Source organism: Oenanthe melanoleuca, chromosome 9, assembly GCF_029582105.1.
Source record: "Oenanthe melanoleuca isolate GR-GAL-2019-014 chromosome 9, OMel1.0, whole genome shotgun sequence".
Taxonomy (NCBI): domain Eukaryota; kingdom Metazoa; phylum Chordata; class Aves; order Passeriformes; family Muscicapidae; genus Oenanthe; species Oenanthe melanoleuca.
The window spans coordinates 16,310,318-16,332,781 of NC_079343.1; the positions used below are offsets into that span (position 1 = coordinate 16,310,318).

Here is a 22,464-nt window from a genome sequence, read left to right on the forward strand (position 1 = left end):
AAAAAGTTAGTGCAGTGGGTTTCAGTGATTTCAACTACATTTCCTCCTCCAAGTGAAATAACATCTCCAGGGCCATGCTGAGCAAATCAAGTGGAAATGGGCAAATAAAAACTCTCATGTTGCCATCTGCTCCCTATTCAGGGGTGTGTGCCACGTGCCAGCGCTGCCCACCTGGGGACAGGTGTCTGGGTCTCAGAATTAACCATCAGAACTTGTGCTGTCACCTTGACGAGTTCCAGGCTCCTGCAGCCTAGAAATTGAATTGGCCTTAAGCCCTCACTTGATCTGCTGTGAACAGCTCTGATCTCTGAGGTGGGGTAAGAAAGATCTGGTCAGTGGTTAAGGAAAAAACTTCATGACTCATTACTGTAAGCTTGTTTTCCTAGAAAAATCCCCCAAATACCTCTGAAGCATTCTGGAATAACATAATGAAAGAAGCGGTTACAACATGCCAGTAATTGTTGAAATTATGAGTGGATTTAAACACTCATACACAACACTTCCAGTCAAAGAGGAAATCACAAAAGGGCTTGGCCGCCTTTAGATTTTTTTATCAGGCATTTCAAAGTTCTTCTTAATGATTTTGATTTTTAACTTTGAGAATCTAGGGTGACCTCATGAGAACAAATGTACATATATTTAGTGAAAAATTATTCAAATAACTACACTACTAAAATGTTCTTCCTGCAATAAAATTTTGTAGTGGTCTTACTGATATTCCTTCCAGTATAATTTTCTGGGTTTTTCCTTTGCAGGAAGATATGATTACTCCTATATATTCTTTTAAATTAAGTAATTACTGGTAAAGCACAAATGAGTATTAGTGCAGATCAGTATTTAGCATAAAATATACCTGAAAAACATCTGGAAAAAATATCACTGTGGAAAATGTAAGTCTCAGTTTTTGCATGCCTGTTTCCCTCCCTGGAGAGGCCGTGGTGAGGACAAAGATCATCTTCACCTTCTCTTGGTGTCCCAGAGCCTGAAAGAACTCTTGGTCTTGATGGGCCTGACTGTAGATGACACAGCCCAGCTGCTTGTAACAGGGGCAGATTCTTCTCTTCCCTCTCATCCCCAAAATTTGCCTTATCCTGACTTAGATCAAATTTTCCAATAGGAAAGTTCTATATGTGTTATTTCCTTGAGTTATAGAATGCTTGAGTTTGCCTTACTTACACTGGAATCAAATTCTTCATATATTCAAAGTAGATCCACAAATTTCAGCCAGTACAAAACCAGAGCAGGAGACAGATTCTGGAGATAATTTCCTGCTCACACTCAGTGCTCAGGACCTGAATGTCTTCCCACTGCTCCTGCCCTTTCCCAGCTGCTGTGGGAAGGGAGGGCTGTATCCCTTCCTCCTTGGCTGACATTTCATCCTGCTACTTCTCATACATTTTTAAAACCAAACCTTGAATCCGGCGTGTTTGAACACCATTCTTTGTAACACTCTTTGTACAAGAAAGTCTGTATCAAACACTTCCCAAGATCCAAAGCAGTTGAGATGCAACTTCTCAGTGGTTTTCATGCAAGGTTTAGCACAGACAATAGTGCTGGACTCACCTTTTCTTTAGAATGATGCAGCTCTTGTTAGGAATTACAGTCTGTCCTGGGAAAGAGTCTCCACCTACTCACCAGCACTGCTGTGATAGATGTGTTGACTTTTAAATACAGCAGAGATGAATCAATTCTCTTGGAGACCTTTAGCAAAGGGGTTGGTGACATTTAACTCTGCTGAGCCAGGCTGACCCCCAGCTCACTCCAGAGCATTCCTCAGGCTGCTGAGGTATTTTGTCTAATGAGAAGGACTCACTTTTGAGTGATTTGATTCTCAGCCTTTCTGATCAACCCCTCTCTAGAGAATCAGAATCAAACAGGAGATTTTTAGCTGTTTTATTACTTTCAGGATAAGCTGATGTTTGCAAAACACTCAGATGCAAGGCCTGGGACAGTGGTTTCTAACAAACTTCCACAAGTCCAAGATACTTAATTTTTGAGCATCATTTATTACTGATTCAGACCAAATCCTGCCCAGGGAGCGAGAGCAGAGTGGTGTGAGGTGGTCCAAGGCACTGTGCCCTTCTCACCAGAGCACAAGGAGAAGGGTGAAACAATCCTGTCAGTGTGAGTGAACTGAGACTGAAGCAGCTGCTGAATGTTTTCAATAGACTTCCTGGTAATGGCTGGTACAATTTCATTAGGGCTTCTCCTTTTATTTAATAAAGCAGTGGATTATTTTATTTGTAATTCAGCAACAGGTGCAAGAAAACAAAAGGCACATTTCCTGATAGTGTCCACAAAGAGTCCATTACTGCTTGGCTGACTCAGAGGCATTCTCTTTGCCATGTGTATTTTTTTTCTTTTTGTATGTAAAAATAATGATCACAGTAAAAAATTGTTTTGTGATAAAAGACTTCTGAATGAGGAATTACTTTAGAGTTAGCAACAGCACTGTGCAAACAGTTTCAGTGCAAGTTGAAGTAAAGAGAGAACAGTACTGGGTAAACACTGATCCTGCTTCTGATAAAGATCAAAGATTTTCTGCAGGTGGTAACAGCCATTAATCCTCATCATGTACAACAGAAGGCAAACATAGGAAAGGCTCAGCTTGTGATCCCTGAAGTCCCCTGGAGCCTGGATCTAGTGAGGTTTGGAGGTGCTTAGGAGAGAGACTCTGGCAGCTTATATTTGCTAATCAATAAAAACACAGAGCAGAGCCCCAGGTGACTCTCACTGGCCCTCACAGTAAATTATTATTTTATCTTTCTGACATGTGAGTGTTCAGCCAGTAATTAGGCAGTTTGTAGGGAGTCAGAAGATGGAGTTTTGAATTCTTCACACTGAGGGTGAGATTGAAATTACATTTTCCTTCTTTTTAGCTTCCTTTTAAATGAAAGTGCCACAACAGAATTTACTTAAATTGAAGTCTAGCAAGAAGCAGTAAGATATTAAAAGGTTACAAGAGATTTTTAGCTCTGCTTTGGTGTTTGTGAGCAACACAAAGAGAGTCTGATCACACCCTGCACTCCACGTTGGTTTCAGTCTTAATTTTTGTTTTGTGTTACAATGACCAGTAAACCATGAGCTGGGTTTTTAAATTACTGGTTCCTGTAATGCAGTTTTTAGGGCTTTGCTTGTACCAACTTTCTTCCAGTTCCTTGAAAAACTACTTGTGTCAAAGACAAAAACTCATTAACGCTGCAGTGACATCATGAGCAGCAGGAGAGGTTACAAGTTTCCTTGCTTACACCCGGCAGTGACAGCACACAGCAGGGACACAAAACAAGGAAACACCACTCCTGAAAACCCAGCAAGGTTGACACCAGCTCTGTACTGCATTTTCTGGATTTTCACTGAAAAAGCAGAATTAGAACTCCCTAAAAAGATGCCTTCAACTTAAAATAACTATGGAAGTGTGTTTCTTCTCAACAAGATCTTCCTAAGAACAAACTTGTTACTTTTAAGATGAGCACCTCAAGTGATTGAAATGAAGATCCACCACATACTGTTTGTGCTTTTAAGAGGTTCTTGAAAAATAAAACGTCTTGCAAATGGGACATTGGTCAAGCATTTTCTTCTTTAAAAGTAAAGGTAGTTAAAAATAAAGTTTGTTAAATATTTTACTGGTTACATATTCTATTAGTTAAATATTCTATTAAAAATTATCAAATCTTCCTAAACTCTGTCTCTCTGAGCCATGCAGCCTTTCAGGACCAGCAGCTCCACAACCACTGGCCATTGCAAAACTTGGGTTGCTAATCCAGTGCTGACAAGGCACAAACCCTAAGAGGGCATTAAACAGGCTCAGCTGGGCTACACCCAGTTAAAGGCACAGCCAGAAAAAAGGGGAGGATTCAGGCAAGGCTGTCAGACCAGCACTCAACCCTCAGACACTCCATCGGGTATTCCACTGCCCCTGTCTGTGGGGACCATCCTCCTCCAGACTGAGTCACCCCCAGCCCCAGGCTGGGAGTGGGAATGTTCCTAATCATTTCTGCAGGAGTTCACAGTGTGCAACTTTCCCCACACGTGACACCAAAATGCATGAAGATGCATTTATCTCCTTATCTTTGCCCACGTGGCTTAAGGTGTCCAAGATGCCAAACATAAATTGCTTGAAACACACTGAGGTGAGGTTTAAATTTACTCCTCTGCTCAATACAGTACAGGGACATATGGCAATGGACTTCTAAAGCACAGCACATCTCAAACAGGAAGAGCAGAGGGAAAGTAAAGACTCAGCTCTAACTGCACAGGAAGCACAGCCCACACTCCTTGTAAAGGAGTTGTATTCATTATCCCAACCTGCCCCTGTCTGAAGGAAACCTCCTGCCCTAACTCAGGCAGCAGCAACATGCAGGGACTCTGCTGGTCCCTACTGCTGTTCCTCAGTGACTTCAAGGGCTGCAGGGACCCACAGGACAAGGCAGAGCCAACACCTGTTCAGTCACTCCTTCTTTCACAAAACTATCAAGTTAGATTTGAAATTACAGGTAGTCTTTTTTCTTGTTCCTTTTCCCTACAATGCTACCCTTTCCATTAAGTTGAACAACAGAACCCAAAATGTGAGCAATCAGCAGGAGGAAACAGCCCCGAAGGAGGAAGGAAGCCTCTATGCAAATATCTTAGACAAACGCTGCATGATCTTTTAACACACAGTTTTTAGCAGAGATTTTCTGTATTGTTTAGTGTACCCCTCTCCTTGAGGAGTATCCTGTCTTGTTTTTAAATACAGCTGATTCATGCAAATAAAAATTAATTCCTTAAACCTTTCTTTTGCTGCTCATGGACATAAGTGCAGCTCTTTAACCAAGCAGGATGGGATCAAGATATTATTTAGCACATGGTGCTTGTCAAATACCTGCAAGTTTTCCTCTGAAGGAAGAGGCAGCCCTTATCCAACATGGAGTGAGCAGCTCCTGGCTCAGCAAGGACCTGCCAGCACCAAGCCCTGCATTTGATTTCCAGGATATCCCATCTTGAACCATCATTCCTCAGGATGGAAGATGAGATACAGCACTCAGGAGCAGAAAACAAGAGTAATCAGTGAGTTAAAAACCAAACTTTCAAACAAGCACAAGCGGGTGGAGGGAAAGGGAAGCTGAGGAGTAGCCACAACACAAACAGGCAATGTAATGTGGGCAGAACTGTGCCCTGTGGGCCCCACTGAGGAACAGCCCCCGAAGGCTCACTGAGCACAGAGCTGACACAGCCTGAAGGTCACACACCCATTGGAATTTTTATCAGCAGAAAAAGTGTCTAAACTGTCCCTGCCCCTTCCTAGTTCCTCATTCCCAATATCCAGACGTCTCACACAGGTCTGTGCAGCAGTTTCTGCAAAGAGAGACATGAACAGAAACAAACCCAGACATCCAAACAATTCATTTGCTCCCACAAGGAAAATCACTTTCATTGCTTTGCCATGAGCTAGAACTAGGAAGAAAACTACTACGAAAGCATCAGTATTCAGATACTTGTGGGTGGACTGGGTGCTCAGAAGGTGCAATACCTCTGTCAAATGTAAACATTTTCTTATTATACTCCAATATGCAACAGTCTTAATAAACACGGCGTGGATAAGTAACTATGGTCAGCATGAAGGCTGCTGAAGATTACTTTCAGCTGTCAAGTTTTACAGAGTACTCATCATGTTATTTTTCAATAAAAAACCTCTTCAGCTCCTGCTGAAGCCAAGTCATGTCCCACCATGGCCCTTTTCCCCCACACACATCGTTCATTTAGAACCCAAAATATTTATCTGCCACTTTTATAAAGTGCTGCATTTGTTGCTGGGGCACCATGAGGCTGCTTCACCTCCCACTGCCAGGGGATCAAACACAACACATAGAACCTGCTCCCCAGGGCAGCTGTTTTGTGTTATATGTACTTTGTGCCATCTGTGCTGTGTGTTATTCATGTTTATGTGTGCTAAATGTTATGTCTTACATGTGCTATGTGTGTTACATGTGTTATTTATGTTTATGTGTGCTATATGTTATGTTACATGTTTTGTGTCATGTGTAATGTGTTAAGCGCCATGTGTGTTATATGTTTCCTTAATAGCTGATATATGTTATGTATGTTGTCTTCCATGTGCTTTATGTGTTATACTCGCTATGTGTGCTGCCCTGTTTCCCCAGACACGAGCCCGCAGCGCCGCTCCCCGCCCGCCCGGTCCCGCCCGGTCCCGCCCGGTCCCGCCCGGTCCCGCCCGGTGCCCGCGCTGGGGCGGGCGGAGGTGGCGGCTCCGCCGGACGGGAGCGCGGAGCGGCGGCTCCGGTGGGTGCCGGGGCCGGGCAGGGGGAGCCCGGGTGTCCCCTCGGAGCCCCGCGGGCCGCCTCCCTCCCTCTGGCTCCGGAGAGGAGCAGGAACCCGCCGGGAGCGCCGGGGACAGCGGCGGAGCCCGGCCGGGACGAGGAGCGGGAGGCGCCGGCAGCTGCGGGATCCTCTGTGTTCAGGATGGGGACTGTGCCCCAGCACAGGTGATTCCGCCTTACAAGATTTATTATTACTATTGCTATTACTATTACTATTATCTTACTGAACGGGACCCTGTTTTCATGCAGGCTCCCTCCTTTCTGCCTACACAAGTGCAGCGTCCAGCACATGAAGACAAAACACGCCGGAATTCAGCCGTACTGTGAAGACAGATCAGGTTTCAGAGGATGCACTCGTGCAGATGAAGAGTGAAGCGGCCAGCCCAGGTAGGTTGTAAACCAACTCCATGGATGCATCTCAGGTTGTGCTGCCAAGGACTTGTAGTTGCTCTAACTCTGCTCTCAGGATGCACGAACTCAAATGTGCACTGACACAAATGTTGACTGGCTCTGGCAGACCAGTCACAAAATTCAAGTGTCTGCTTAAATCGAAGCAATTAGCTGTTAACACAGAGCCTAAGAGTCAGTTCATTTTTACAGCTGCCTTGGCTCCTCAGTTCTTCTTTGCTCTCACTGGGATCACGGACACCATCCTGCTTCTTTAAGGAAAGTGAGAAGAAATCAGATAAAACTGTCCACGCTATCTCACTGACATACACAGAGTCACCCTATGTTTATTTTCCTCAGGAATTAACACTTGGAAAAGGGTTATCATAAAAAAAACTTGTGGAAGTCTGAAGGGAAAACCAGAGGTCTCTGTCATTGTAGTACTTAGAGATGAACAGAAAAGCTCAATTCACTAATGAAGCCCTTGTGCTTTGGATTGCCTTGGAGCTCCAAGATTTTTGCACCAAAAAAGGAGGTGATGCTTGATGCTTTTTCTGCTTTCAGGATATTTGTGCAGTCTCAAATTACTACAGATTCTGTGAGCATAATGAACTGTGAGGCAGCACCTCCTACAGTGTCTTGTATGATTTCTGTCCCGCAATTTTTTCAGAATATGCAGGAACTCTGAAACCTCCATCCCTCTGCCCAGCTGGACAGAAGGACTCTCCATGCCTTCTAAAGGAAAGGAACATAGTCAACCTTATTTCCTAAACCTTTCCTTGGGTCATTCGTAAGAAAAATTAATTATGTTGACCTTTTAACTCTCAAGATTGTAATTCAAAGAAAATAAAATTTAGGCAGTTGTTGATAATTTAATGATGAGTGAGGCTTTTTACTCTTCATTAAGAGACACGAAAAATTCAGACAAATTTGGCAGTGGCTATGATGGAACTAATTGGTAGAGCTACACAGAAATCTATTTTTACAATTTTTTTTTCTTTTCAGAGATGAAGCACTGTGGCCTGTGACATTTATTTTTTGCTGTTTTCACCACTGGAGGATGGCTGCCAGACTCTGTGAAAATGGACAGTACCACTGCACCCATGCCAGCCAACCTTTTGAAATCAGCTACATGTTGGTCCTGATTATGCTTGGAAAAGTCTTCCTTGATTTCTTCATGTTACAAATTAAGCCCAAGCCTGTGAAAGTCAGTTTTATGGGATACTTTTGCATTTCAGTGGCACTTCTCGATTTCACAGTGCTGCTGAGTATCTGTTTCATTTTCTGTTTTGAGGATTTTGCCCTCTGGGGCGTGCGATTCACAGAGTACCACATCTGCCTCTTCACTCAGATCACTTCTCTGGCCTATGGGATTTTGCCTTACCCAGTGTATCTTGTGGCTGCTCTGGATTATTACACCACAGTCTCCCAAACATCCCAGTTTCCTACAAGAGCTCGGAGGTTACTTTATGTATTTGCCGTGGCAGTTATCTGGATTTCCGTGGTTTTTTGCACTCTCCAAGTTCCTGCTGTCTCTGAAGATCTGGAAATGCACAACAGTGTTTCCCCTTTGCAGTGCCCTCTCTCTGGCAGCCTGCAGAGCTACTCTGTGTCCTGTGCCATGGTGCTGCTGCTGGGCACGGCGCTCCTGGCTCGCTGCAAGGAGGTGACAGCCATGCTACTGTCTGCCAGGCTGCTCTCCTTTTCCAGCCAGCCTGTGCTGATGTTCCCCTACGTGCCTAACAACGACACTTGCTTGAAGTGGCAGCTGCTGAGCAGGCTCCTCCTGTGCTTCCTTGGCACTTGGGCACCGTTTGTTGTTCTCCAGGTCGTGGTTCTGCTCCTGGGTGTGCAGATCCCAGCCTATGTGGAGATGAACGTGCCCTGGCTGTACTTCATCAACAGCTTTCTCCTGGCTGCAGCCTACTGGTGCCGGTGCCACGATGTGGAGCTGACAGAGGAGGGGTGGTGCACAGACCCCTTTGTCAGCTGGAAATTCTGCTTTATGCCGTTCAACAATGAAAGCACAGAGCCAGCTGATAAGCCAGGCACAGTAATTGTCATCTGTTAATGAGCTGCCCACTGAAAAGGCCACAGAAAAGCAGAACTCTGATGTTAGCTGGGTCCTTACAGACAACACAAGGAAACATCTCCAGAGCTTCACTCCATGGAAACAAGTCCAGTGTCCAGCAACACTTCAGCGAATATTGTACTGGAGTGCAGGACACCGAGCCCCAGTGGGCAGCAAGCTCTGCCAGGCCAGGGAATTCAACTTCAAATTACATCTTTAAAAAACCACTGCTTAAATAGGACAAGTGTTCAGTTGAACTTCATGTTTCTGACTAGAATTCTACACTTCCTTTAAACGGAATTATCTCAGGTTTTACAGTACAAAATGCAATAAAGTCTTCAAGGCTGGAGTTACATACAGATGCTGACATAAGATTCAAATGACTTTTTGAAGTGTATTTTGTTGTTAAAAAGTGGATTTTTGTCAGTTTGATGGAAGGTAAGGGTTGCTGTCTGTTTAACAAGAAATAACTTTAGTTCAAGCTGCAACTTTTACAGAAATAGAAACTTCACATAGTACAAAACCAGTGCAAGATGTGCAAATTCCACAACCACAGGAGAGATGCTGTTTCATTGTTTCTTTGCTGCTGCTCCTCTAGGGTACATGAATATATTAAAAATAAAATAATTACAGCAACAAGCATCAAGGTTAGCTACTATACATAAATATACGCCCAAGGTTGAATAACAGTTTAAATTAAAATGTAGCTATTTTGAAGCCAAAATTACTTTAAAATAGTTAAATATGAAGTGGCACTACTTTAGCAGGGAAAGAATTAGTCAGGCTTCTAGCAAAAATACTCTTAAGTTTTTCTCTAAATTTTCAAATTCTAAGAGTTTTACAATCGACTTGATTTTATTTTGTATAAGAGAAATAAATGATGCACAATCAAAGCAGACAAATGAAATTAGCATTTATTTCTGAAGCACTAAACTCACAATACAATGTTGTATTGAAAGAGAAACTAAGTAAATGATGCTGTAGGTTGGCTAACTGTCCCCCAGACCCACAGGGAACAATGATTTCACACAAGAATACCCATTAAGAAAATTCTGCAGATAACAAAAGGTGCAATTACAAACAAGTTTAAGCAGCATAGTATAAGGTGCTTTGTTTCAGCATTTGTAGGATGGATTTACCCATTAACAGACAGATTGAAGAAATGTCACTTTTACAGATCATAACAAATGAGAGAATCAAAAATTCATTCACATGCTAGCTGGTAATGGGAAAGTGCTTCTTAAAAAATTATTCACAAAGTAAAGATCATACTTTTACATAGTTCATTGTGTGCTCTTCAACCGTAAAATTTAAATTTTGGGTAATAATTTATTATATATCAATTATAGAGATAGATTTAATTGCAGAATTTAATACTACATGGGTTAAATTTTCTTATAAAATAATATTCCAGTATTTCACTCAATAAGAATACACAATCATATCTCAATCATAAATTAACCTTTGATTTCTGAAACATATCAAAAATCCAATTTTGATTTATTACTTTACCCCACATAGTGCTCTTTCATCCACAGTCTGTGGTAAATTTCTTGGAGGTTTCTATGATGTAATCAAAAGGGGACAAGCATTTTTCAGCAGTAGAAAATGGTTTTGGGGGAAAACCTATTTAAAAGGCCATCAAAAGCACAGTAAATTACTAAAAACTGAATTTTAAAACTAGTGCAATAAGAGGAGGCAATGCTTAGCAACATAGTTTGAAGTGTTTGGCACGACAAATTATTTCATTTTTTATGCTGGAAAATGTACTTGGAGGAAAGTCTATTTCCATGTTAAAAGTAGGAAAGCACATCGAATGTTAACTGGAAAAACAACCCTAAGCAATCACTCCCTGCTCTCTCAAACTGTAATTGCTGTTATTTAGTGCTGCAGGTGCTATAGAATAAACCATGGCTAAACACAGGGCTTTGACACAGCATTTCTTCAGGTTTTATAGAAACTGGACACCCACTGAAATGGGGCTGACAAAATATTTACAAAATCTAATTCCATTTAAAAATCAGCAAATACATCATATATAGGAATGCACCAGGCATTTCAGAATCATGAAATAACTAATCCCTACAGACTCAGCAGGCAGGGGAAAATTCCTCTTTTAAAGTTTGTTCCACACCAGAAGAAGGCAAAACTCTTTTCAAGTTCATCTCAGGTGTGTTTTGCATGGTAAATCTCACCCTTCTGAATCACTAACGTGCACAGAACTGGAACTGCAACCAGTTGGGTGAGGCTGCTGAAATGTTTTATTTATCAGCGTGGTTCAGCTTCCCAAGCCCTAATTAAAGTTTACACAACCCAGTCTGCCCTAACGTGCCAGAATTCCTGTAGCTGCTGCAGTGCTCCTAAAGCCACTTGAAGTTTTTAACATTTTTTACAGGGAATCCACAATATGCAGCCAAAGCAAATATTAATGGGTTGATGTTACATCACTGTATTACTTGTCAAATTTATTCTTTCTTACTTTTTATGCAAAAGTGCCAAAGAGCATCAACTTTTAGGCTGCCACCTCCATCGAGGAGGCAACAGTGGCACTGCAGGTCTCCACCATCCAACCGTGGTGCCTGAGCCTGCCAAGTGACTATTTTACAACATATTAATGGTAACTCTCTTTGAAAGCCCACTTTCATCCTTGGCATTCAGGGAGACACCAGCTCTGCAGTGATCTCCATCCTACTGCCTTCTTAACAACTGTGTCTTTTCCTCTGTACATTTTTTTTTTACCTGGTGCTTCTGAGCAGTCCCAACACTGGTGCCTGGATCACCCCTCCCTTGAACAGTTTCACTGTCAAAGAGGACAGAAGCTGTGCCAGGAAAGTGGAAATAGATACCCACTGCTACATCTCCTTTGTACACTTCTTGTGCTGTGCCAGCAACTAATGGCCTTACACCATTCAAATACCTCACGGTGCTTAATTCTTATAAGATTATTTGAGATTAATGCTAACAACAGCTAAAGTGTTAACCCATTATGGGAGACTTCTGTACTTTTTTCATTTAAAGAATCTCTGACAAATCAACATTGATTTTAATGAGATATTCTATGTGTTTTCAACTCTAAACAGAGTATTTGGCACTCAATGATAAAACCCTTCATCTTTACACACATCTTTCCTGGTCAGTACTGGCTTGTTCATTCTGTAACACAAAGACTACTTGGAAAGGAAGCTGGTTGTGCAGAATCCTTCACTGTTCTTTCCAAAAATGAATTTGTAAGAAGCTGCCAGAGGATGGAAGCATCCTGGCTGGGTAATGGAGGACAACACAAGCCTTCCACAGGCTGCCCAGGCTGCACCCATAAAGCAGATCTACCTCATGAATCAAAGACATTTGTGCTTCAAGCCTAATCCCATAATCAGCACAGATACCCTGGTTATTACCTACCAACAACACCACAAGCCTGCCAACAACCCTATGTACCAAAGCAGTGCTTCATAAACACAATTAGAATGCTCCTTCAGTGTTAATTATTGCACTTAAACAGTGTTTATGATCACAATTCTATGAATGTACAATTGTGCTCAAGTTACAATTACTTCTAGATGGAAAAAATCTTTTAATATCTCATTTTTCTAGCTCCTTACTGTACAGAGTCATTTGGATAATTCAACTGAAATACTTGCTGGAAGTTTAAAAAAAAAAATCTTGAAATCTGTTCATAACACTGGCTCCCAGAACTGTGATTCAGAAAAGTTAAATCCATGGCTACAAAAGCTGGACTATGAGCTTACTCCATATCTGCAATTATCAGCATATTCACATCTGTGAACTTTGCTTTTTCCCTTCCACTTTGCTAAAAGAGATCAAAAAATACTTTGCAACCTTCAAGTGAATGAGCAGGTGTGTGCTTTAATACAGAAGTTACACAAATCTACACAGCAGTTTAGGATGGGGCCTTGAGCACATGTGGAAGTGCTGACCATAAGACCCAGGGGATAAAGCAGGACACAAAATGCCCCAGCCTCTAGAGTTGACACCCAAGAGAGCAAAATGCCACATTCAGAAATTGAGTAGGGGAAGAAATGCCAGATTTCTAAAGAGATGAAGATAGTAAAAACAAACCAGGTTGATTCTCATGGATTAGGGTAATGTGTGCCCACTGCCTTGGTGCTCAGTGTCCCAGGCCCTGACTCCATCAGCTCAGACCAGTGACAGCTTCCTGAAAAAGCTTCCTGAAAAATCCACACAGCTGGCACCTGTCTGGAGCATCACTACTGTCTCTTTTATAATGTCACCAACATTTGCAATGCCATCCAGGGGATGTAACTACATAGACCCTTTCAGGTCTAAACAAACTCTCATGACCAAAGACAAATTCTTTTAAAATTAATTTAGTTTAGGCTCATCTTAAATGAACTAAGCATTAAATGAATTTAAAATTTCTTTCTCCTCACAGTATTTCCTGTCAGAAACCACAGCTCACTATGCAAGAGTGACATGAAAATTAATTCTCTGAATTTATACTGAAATTATTCATTGATAGCTCTGATCATACCTGTTCCATTCAGCATTGAACAGGAACAGTGAATTTAAAGCAAAATACTCTAAAATATTAGCTTCTCTCCACCTCCAATAAACTAGTTCAGGAAAATATTAAAAAACAACCCTAGATTGATTGTTTTGCACAGTCATTATCTGCAGCCTAAAACAATCAATGAGGCAATATCTGGTTAATGATGACAAATATATGATAACAGGTCATCTCTATACAATACTGGTGAGAAAATAACCCTGCAAGCTTTTATTCATGCCGAGTTTTAATATGAGCAGTCTCAGTACAGTCAGAAGAACTACTCATGTTATAAATTATGGGGATGTCTAATTATTTGCAAAATGAGGACTCAACACAGCTGTCACTGAATTCTTTGATCACTCAGAGCTGTAGATTTGTCACTTTGTAAGAAATCTGTTGAGCCCTTGAGGTGGAAGTTTCTGCATGGATATTATGATATTTAAAGGAGAACATCCACCTGAAACTGGCATTAGTTGTAGCTGCCATGCCAGGCAGTGACACATCACACCCAGCCCAGTCTCACAACCAATTGCCATTCAAATTAAATTTCAGTGGTTTTGTACCTGAATATTTCCTTACACTTCAAGATACAGAAATTATGCAAAAGCTACTGCAGACCTGTCCAAACAGTTGGTTTTATTCAATCCTTTCCTCTTCCTGCCACATCTGCAGTGACAAAGGACTCCATCTGTTCTATCCAAAAGGCTGGATTCCTTTTTGGACAAAGCACAGGTGCAAGTCAGGGGGTAAATACCTGCTTTCATAGGAAAGAAATGAGGAAATGGATGCTTGCAGGACATAAATCTTCTAATTGAAATGTCTCATTCACAAAAATCTAGCAAAGGCTTTACCCTGCAGAACTTCACTTCTGGAAAAAATATGCTGGGTTAATGGGTAAAGAATGGATTTACAATGCAGCCTGTTTAAAAACACTTCAGACACTCTGGTGAGCCAAAACAACTTAAAGTCAGTGGAGGTAGCCAAGCTTCCTCAGGGGAGTGCCTGCTCCTGCTGCAAAGCAGGGATTCTGAGTGATACGAGCCAGATGGATCAGGGGAGGCTGCACACCCATTTTGATCATTCATGTGCAATTCTATAAAAGCCCAAACCAACCCTGAAGCTGAGGCAAGTGTCACAGTTCTCTTCTAGTGGATGAAATCTTGACAGTCACCTTCAGCCCAGTGCTCTGCAAAACAGCTTTGCCCTGAGCTAGTTCTGCAGTTTCCATTAAGGAGTAGGGTAGGATGGAGAGTGGTGGAGAAAAAAGAAGGGGAAAAGCCATGAAATGTATCTCCCTTCTGAGCTATTCCTACAGAAGCTGAAAAACTGTAAGCATTACTGTGAGGGGTAGCCTGCAACACCAAAAGTCTGAATACAGAAAGCAAAATCCTAGGAAATAAAGAGAGTAAAAGATTTTTTGTAGACATATCCTGTGGGAACAAGTGTTAAAATACTATTAAAATCTTTAATACTTCTTCTTTTGCAAGAGGGTACAGCCTAACATATGGGAAAGCCATGGAAAATGGTAGTATAAGCCTGGGAAAACCTCACCTATTTGAATAGCAAGTGGCCAGTACATAAAATGGTTCTGGAGGGCTGGAGGGCTGTTACTCTAAGTATTATATTGCTTTTTTGAGCAAATTCATAAGCTTCCCAAGTAGACTTCAGTTGCACTTGGAAACTTTCCAGCCCACTTCCACATACAAGTGTGAATTTTTTAAAATGGATTTTATTGGCACAACTACACTGGCAAACACTCCCATACAAGTGCACTTCTATCAGTACAGGTTGGTATAGCTGTGTCTGCTTTTAAGTTCCAGTTATTTGCCAAAATCACTGAAGAAAAAAAAACTTTCAATATGTCCAAGGCCCACATTCTAAGCTGTTGCATACATGAATATTTAAAGCATAACTCATTATCTGTGGCTCTCCCAAACCCACAGGGAATGTTACATACCAGACGAACAGGACCAGATGTGCCTTACTGGGGTCTGCTCTGAGATCCTGGCACCTGGCAGTGATTATGGCTGAGCTGGACACAAACACTAGCTGGAGAAGCTCTCCTGAAAACTGTCTAATAAAGCAAAATTAAAGCAGCCATGAAATTCTCATGCATGTAACACTGATTAACTACAGGTCTAAATTAAGACCCCTAAGACTACATTTTCTAGTACACCTTAAGCCATTATCAAACCACATTTATGTATTCCTACTTTTTACATTGCCTAAGAACAGTACAATCAGAAGACAGATTAAAAATTAGCCAGTGAGATTTCTGTATAAAAATAATAAAACTTTAAGACAAAAGCCAAAGGATAAATATCTAAGATATCTTTAGTCTTCAGTTAGCTCATCAAAACAGAACATATTCTTTAGAACATATATTACAGATATGCTACATGTGTATCTTACAGAAATGCTACAAATGGGAACCCACTGTCTCCATCATTTGAATGTCTTTCAAATGAACATTAGCAAACGCTGAAACTTCAACTAAGAAGTTTATTTTACAACAGTAACTGAAAACAGAAAAAAAAAAAAAAAAATTTAGAAAGTGCTTAGCAACTTCCCTCCAAAATAAACCCAGGCATCAATTCCTCCTCTAAAGCTTTGGTGCCGTTTGGATAAGGGCTCTCACCACATATCAGCATGCAACTGCAATGTGTTGTCCTAACTTGCAGCTTCAGGGGTTAATGAAAATATTAATAACATCTGCTATCAAGCTCAAACAGCTTTAATTAACAACGATTTGTTCTAATGTTGATCTCCAGAAGGTAATGGTAGAAAATCTGTTAGTGGAAACAAAGCAATATTCTAATTAAAGGAAAATGAAGCACAGATTTTTCAGTAATCCAAATTTACTCTTTAAGGTCATCAGTTAAATAATATACATATTAATCTGTCTGTCACAAACCTGCCTTTTAGCCAGTGTAAGTGCATTGACTCCTTTTGATCTAGGGCAGCAGTTCTCAAACTTTAGGTCAGTTCCTCTTCTCTTCAGGAATACTGTACAGCTCCCTGAATACCTCCCTACACAATCATATATTATGCATTAATTTGCATAAAATAAAAAAAAAACATTATTTGCAGACACATACACATATTTAATTCAAATATACACAATGACTATCAGCACACGTACCCTTCTTTCCCTACACAAGAATTTAGGGATCCAGGTCTGTACATAAGGGGAGTGGAGCTGCAAAAGGGAGGGAACAGAAGGACAAAATACATCCATGAGCATCTGTGCACAAATGGTGGGGAAGCAAAGGCCAAGAAGGTGCTGCTGCCCCAGAGCCCAGGCAGCTCCCAAGAGCATCAGTAACTGGAGAAATGTATTTGTTCCAGAGTGTGAGAGAGGGAAGATGGAGGGGGACACTAAAATCCCACCATCTGGGTCTGCAGCATCCAAGACAAAATCTCCTGCCAGAGGGACAAAGCAGGGCCCCTGGATATTCCTCCCAGAGTTGCCAAAGTTGGCATTCCTCCTGCTGACCTGCAGCTCCAGGCTCCCTCATGGCAGCAGCAGCTGCTCCTGCACAAGCTCTAAAAGGGCCTCACTGCTCCTTCCTGAGTACTGCAAGTGCAGCTCACACTGGCCACTGGACAAGGAAAAGGTGCTTGGAAGCTTCCAGTGAGGCAATGGGAATGCACTACAGGGAAAGACATGTTAGGAGAGGTATCAAGAAAAAGAACACCTGAACTATGCTATCCCTCCTCCACACCCAGTCTCCAAAGCAACTTGTCCCAACATGAGCTGGTCCTGGCTGCAGTTTTCAGCCCCTCACACCCAGGCATTTGGGAACCTGAACCCCAAGTGCTCACACACTTCCTCAGGGTCCACTGTGAACCCCCATTTGAGAACTGCTGGTCTAGCTTAACTAGCAGCATGTGAAACTACAAACCTAACACTTAATGCCCCCTTAGTGCATAGCAGCATTCAAAGAGTAAAGTAACATGTGCTTCAGTTACCTCTGGCAGGAGTGTCAGTAGCCTGATCATGAGGATTTTGATGAGACATCTACATGGTTTATAGTATTTTTACAGACTTCAAGAAAAATACTACAGTGACAGAGATGAAGGTAAGCCTACACAAGGAAAACCAGCTGCCAACCCACCCCTTACAAACAATCTGCTCAAGACTAAAACAAACCCAAAGAGCACAACTAAATGCATAGCATTTTACTGGTACTAGTGCTTCCACAGGGCCTGTGGACACTTCTGTTAGTTCAGTCCAAACACTGCTGTATGTGGGAAAAATCTTTCAGAATACAGAAACACAACTTAAATTGTGTCTAGATTGGGGTGGGGACTGGGGTGTTAACCAGAACTCATAAGATGAAGTACATGTTGGGGAATATCTAACCTATCACAGCATATTTCACTTCATGTTTTCCCATGAAAAATTTCAACTCAAAGCATTACTCAGGCTTTACTATAAACCTACTAGTTGTTGAAAACTACAGAGGACTCTTGATATAATCAAAGGAACATTTTAAAGTCCTTATGTGGGGAGAGCCCCACCTACTTAACAAAACATCACGGTAACACTCATGCCACAGTGAAGATGCTGGCATATTACTGTTGGTTCTGTCACTGAGAAACTGTTGTTTAAACCTTCATGTTCACCTCCTAGGATTCTTTCAAGGAATTGATACGTGCACAGATTTTCAATGCAGGTCCAAGCTTAATATTCATTGCACTCATAAGATGATCCTCCTTTAACAAGAGGAGAGCTTGTCCATCAATTTCTTGTGCTCTAAATTCATCTGCAATATCTTGACAACCTAAAGGCAATAAAAAACATGATTACTGGTTTAGAAATGTCCATTCTTAGATCCAATGATTTTGTCTACACCAGAGCTTTTCAGCTATATATTTTCCAGTGCTCATCCCTTTAGCTTGTTGAATCTAAATTACATATAAGAGTTCAGTGTTATGATGGGAATTCTGAAATAATATGAAAGTAATTTTTACTACAGTCTCTAATTACACTGTATTTATTGGAGAACTACTCATTGGGAATTTCAAGTCCCCAGTAAAGACAGAATTTTCATTTCATTAAGAGGAACAACCTCTCATCATTGGAAGAGATTGGGAAAACAGCACTGAAATAGCAATCAGGAACATAATTCAAATGGGTTCTTTCCAGCAATAAAAAGATACTATTATCTAATTCTATAAAATACAACTATATTATACTGCTGTGTGCAGTGAGAACATCCAAATAGCTACCATTTCCAAAAGGAGTTAATTCCATCTGTGTGTTATACCACTGAGCTAAGGAAAGAAAGTTTTGATGTATGGGCTTTGGCACAACTATCTCATGAAGGTATTTATCATTATTTATCAGAGTGAATATTCTACACACAGCAGTAACTCACTTCACAAGTGCAACTTTAAACTGGTTGGATCTTTTTTCCATGTTGAACTCCTTTTCTCAACGTGAAATACCAAAATCTCAGGTTACTGAAGATCACAAATATAAAAAAGACTCTACATGGGTTGGACTGTCCCAAGTAACTGAGGGCCCCTTTCCACTGAAGAACCTTATGGAAATAAAGGTTCCTTCAAAGATGTTCTGGACATGTGCTGAGCAGAATCAGCCAGCTATGCCTGGCTCTATGGCAGCTCTGCTAGATGGATAAATGTCTTTTAATAACATCCATGAGAGCACTCATTGTCAGTTGTTTATCTGAAGTTTCTGTCCCCCAGCCATGTTTTTAATGTTTTTTTTTTTAATAAATTTGTGTTCTCAATCCAGTAGTCTCTCCATCTGTCTCACAGTCTTTCAGACACACTTGAATTTGTGCTCCAGCTTCCATTCCTGACTTCAATTATTCCTTAAGTAAGCTTATTTTTTGGCATTTTTACATTTTCCCTTTTGAAAAGTACACTACTACAGAGATATGAAATTACAGTGAAGAACTTTTCTACCTAGATGACAGCAACTAATTTCGTATTTTCTTGTGTGTTCAGATTTAAATTCCATAAAGAATAGATGGCCTAATTTCCTGATGGATTTACAAATGTGTATAAGGCAAATAAAAAGGAAATGTGGAAGGAAGTATCCACACCCAAACCTGAATTCATTTGGATTATTACTGTGTGAAGGTTACAACATTCAAGGCTGGAAAAACCTAGCTTTTCACAAAGAATAAAGCACTATATTTTTCTTAATGATTTGTTAAACAGATGTCATGCAACAATTAGCTCTGACATAATCATAAAGGTTTTCTTATTGAAGTGCTGACAACAGATAAAACATCTGTAAGTCAAGTATTGAGTATTTCTGGGAAAGGTATGTCTGATTTGAGACCTGAACATTGTGATTGTCAGACCACACCATTTATTAAGAATCAGAGATCAGAAGTTCTTATATTTAGGAACAGGAATATTCCTATTGGAATAGGAAACTGGATGTTTGTTGTTTCCAGCTTTTTCCTTTAAAGCAATTTCCATGCAACTTCTTAAATACTTTTTATCAAATTCATTTTTGGAAAAGCAGAGGATGGAAGTTGAAGGTATTGCAGTTCCCTCATCCAAGCACATCTGGGTATATTCTCAAGCACTTTTGCAATTGCTTATCATACGATAACTTGGCCAAAAAAAAAGGGTGGGAAACGTGAAAGGTCATTTATCTTGCAACTGAAGAAAGAAAGGAGAACAATTCTGCTCAGCTTAAGCAGTTCTGTCTCTTCCCTCAGAAGAAGCAGCTAACAGTGCAAGTGTCCTGGACACTGACTTCTCCAAAAGGCTCCAGAGAAACTCAGGAAAAGCCTGACAAGGACACAAGTCCACTTCAGCTAGAGACTGCAGAAAGCTGTAAATGAAAACAGATGTTCCTAATGTTTATGGAACAGTGACAAATTACCATCCCCTACAGCATGGCAGTTGGTCTGCACAGAGTAGATATATAATATAAAATGCCATAATGGAAATTATCTATATTATTTCCTGCATTAACCAATCATGGAAGTATATGATAAAGTATTTTTTCAAGAGAGTGACTTGAGAATATACTGAAAAGAATAAACCCCAAAATTACCAAAAAACTCAAATGTAGCAATAAAAATTATGGCAGGTTGTGAATATAACTTTAAATATCTATTGAACTTGTTCTAAAAAAAAGTGTTTGAGAAACTAGGCATTCAAATGGAGAGGAATGAGTAATTATAATAAATTTTCATTACACATAAGTAAGTGTAAGTTTGTTTAAAATCAAAGATCACCTTGTTTATAGAATACAAAAAATGAAACCAGATCCAGCAGCTGGTGAAACATTGTAAAAGTAATGGTTTCAAAACAGAAACCACATTTTAAGAAACAAATTTTTGGTTTCATACTTGCAAGTGAATTGTGTTTATATGGCAGTTCAATTATTCTAGCACAGGAACTACCATTTATTGAGAGCCTAGGATTAGTTATTAAATTAACTGGAGCCTCAAATCCATAAAAACAGTAACTGAAAACAGCAGTGATAGAGCTACACTCCATAACAGAACTCAAGTGCAGAAACAGGAATGACCACATCCCAAACCTACGGAGCTTTGCTCGTTTCTATAGCCATGGCTGCAGGCTCCCAGAAGCAGGCAGTGTTAATGAATTGCAATAAACTATCAGAAGAAAGGATGACTTTTGCTGATTTTAGACATCTCTTACTCAATTCTTTGCCTGACCTACTACAAAAAGACTGTCATAATGCATGTGTATGACTTAGCAGTGAAGATACATTCCTTAGAGGTTAATGGTCTAATGGGATTTCAAAAAATGGTACTAACATTCCAGAAAAAGCAGAAAATTAGGAACAAATGTAGCCTGGGTTTTAATGGGTAAGCAACAAAAATTCTGGTATGACTGCTACTGTGGAGATCTGCCTTGTTATCTGCAGGGGTTACAGTGCCTTATCAGATAAAATGGCATCTTTGGGAAAAGGTAGGGAGTGAAGCTTTAAAGGTTATGATAGGAAATTACAAATATCAAATAACCTGAAGATGACATAAAGGTAACTGTGAATAATGAGCTAAAGGAAAGGTTTGTGAACAAGTATAAACCAGATTATTTTTTTCTGAGAACAAACTGAGACTAGCAGTATGCAGAGTTTCTAGGCAGAAGATCTCTGAGCAAAGTTATGCAAAATAAAATTTAACTTTTTATCAGAAACTTGCTTATTCTTTTTTAATGACTTGTGTCATGACAGGTCTTTCAAACTTTTCAGTTGTATCAAGGGAAGTAACACTGCTCTTGCTTTTTCTACTGAATAAGCAGCAAGGGAGGAAGGAAGAGAAGAAGGAACAAGTGAGGAGGGAAGAGAAGAAAGCAGTGTAACAGGGAAGAAGTGTGTCTGATCTCTCTACTGACCTCTTGAGAGAAGTCAGATTGAAGGAAGGAACAGCTCTAATCTCCATCAGCTGGGATGCAACAGCAGAAGTGGGACTAGTTCTATCAACACGGGATTTGTGCTGAAGGAACAAGCAAGAGGAAACAAATCACATTCCAGTCTCTATCACCAGCTAACACTGCTGCTGTTACCACACCACCTCCTCATCAGAGCGCTGCTGTAGAGCAAGGAACTTCACTATTAAAACCAACAGAGAACAAGTTCTTGCCCCTTCCATACCAGGCAGAGAATGTATAAAGGCCCAAACTTCATCGACAGTCCATACTGAGGGGTCGGTTTGCACCACTGGTAAGAGGTCGATGCTCTCTGGCATTTTCCGCATCCTCAGCTCCCGCAGCTCCCGCTCCCTCTCGCTCTGCCTGCGCAGGCGCGTGGTCATGGCCGTTGGGACCGCGTCCTCATGAGGAGCCAGATCTTCTTCTGCAGATGGATAAGTAATTGGAAGCTGGAAAAATGCAGTAACTACAGTATTAGGCTTTATTTGCAATTCCCAAAGCAGTGCCATAATTTTAAGCAAATATTCCACAGACCTGTCTAAGAAAATGATCTCGTGACGCCCCCTCAGGGCCGCTCGGCCGACGCCCGCGTCGCCCAAGGCTTTGGCTATCTGACTTCCGATTCCAACGACTGGTCTTGTCTGATGGAAACAGCCCAAATTTCTTAGTGCAACTAAGGCTGTGCCTAAAGAAGTAAGATATATTCAATAATGCACTAGCGGTTTTTTGGACTGAATTCAATCAAGTAACCATAAAAATCAAAG

General features: G+C 40.8%; 2 protein-coding genes across 7 annotated transcripts in view; one reads left to right on the forward strand and one right to left on the reverse strand.

Annotated features, from left to right (window-relative positions):
* The first annotated feature begins 6,214 nt into the window (after nt 1–6,214).
* GPR160 (G protein-coupled receptor 160) lies at nt 6,215–9,130 on the forward strand. Its single transcript, XM_056499239.1, has 3 exons — nt 6,215–6,482; nt 6,567–6,704; nt 7,710–9,130. The coding sequence occupies exon 3, from the start codon at nt 7,765–7,767 to the stop codon at nt 8,773–8,775; it is 1,011 nt and encodes a 336-aa protein (XP_056355214.1). The 5' UTR covers nt 6,215–6,482; nt 6,567–6,704; nt 7,710–7,764; the 3' UTR covers nt 8,776–9,130.
* A 538-nt stretch (nt 9,131–9,668) lies between these two features.
* PHC3 (polyhomeotic homolog 3) overlaps nt 9,669–22,464 on the reverse strand; it is a 28,402-nt gene continuing 15,606 nt past the window's right edge. For 3 of the 6 annotated variants that reach the window (XM_056499232.1, XM_056499231.1, XM_056499233.1), the window contains 3 exons: nt 22,235–22,385; nt 21,924–22,149; nt 9,669–18,090 (listed from right to left, as the gene is read on the reverse strand). In XM_056499232.1, the coding sequence (XP_056355207.1) occupies nt 17,936–18,090; nt 21,924–22,149; nt 22,235–22,385 (532 nt within the window). In that variant the 3' untranslated portion in view covers nt 9,669–17,935. Of the gene's footprint in view, nt 18,091–21,664; nt 21,766–21,923; nt 22,150–22,234; nt 22,386–22,464 lie in introns of those variants that run through there. The other 3 variants (XR_008841216.1, XM_056499234.1, XM_056499235.1) reach the window with 3 other exon arrangements.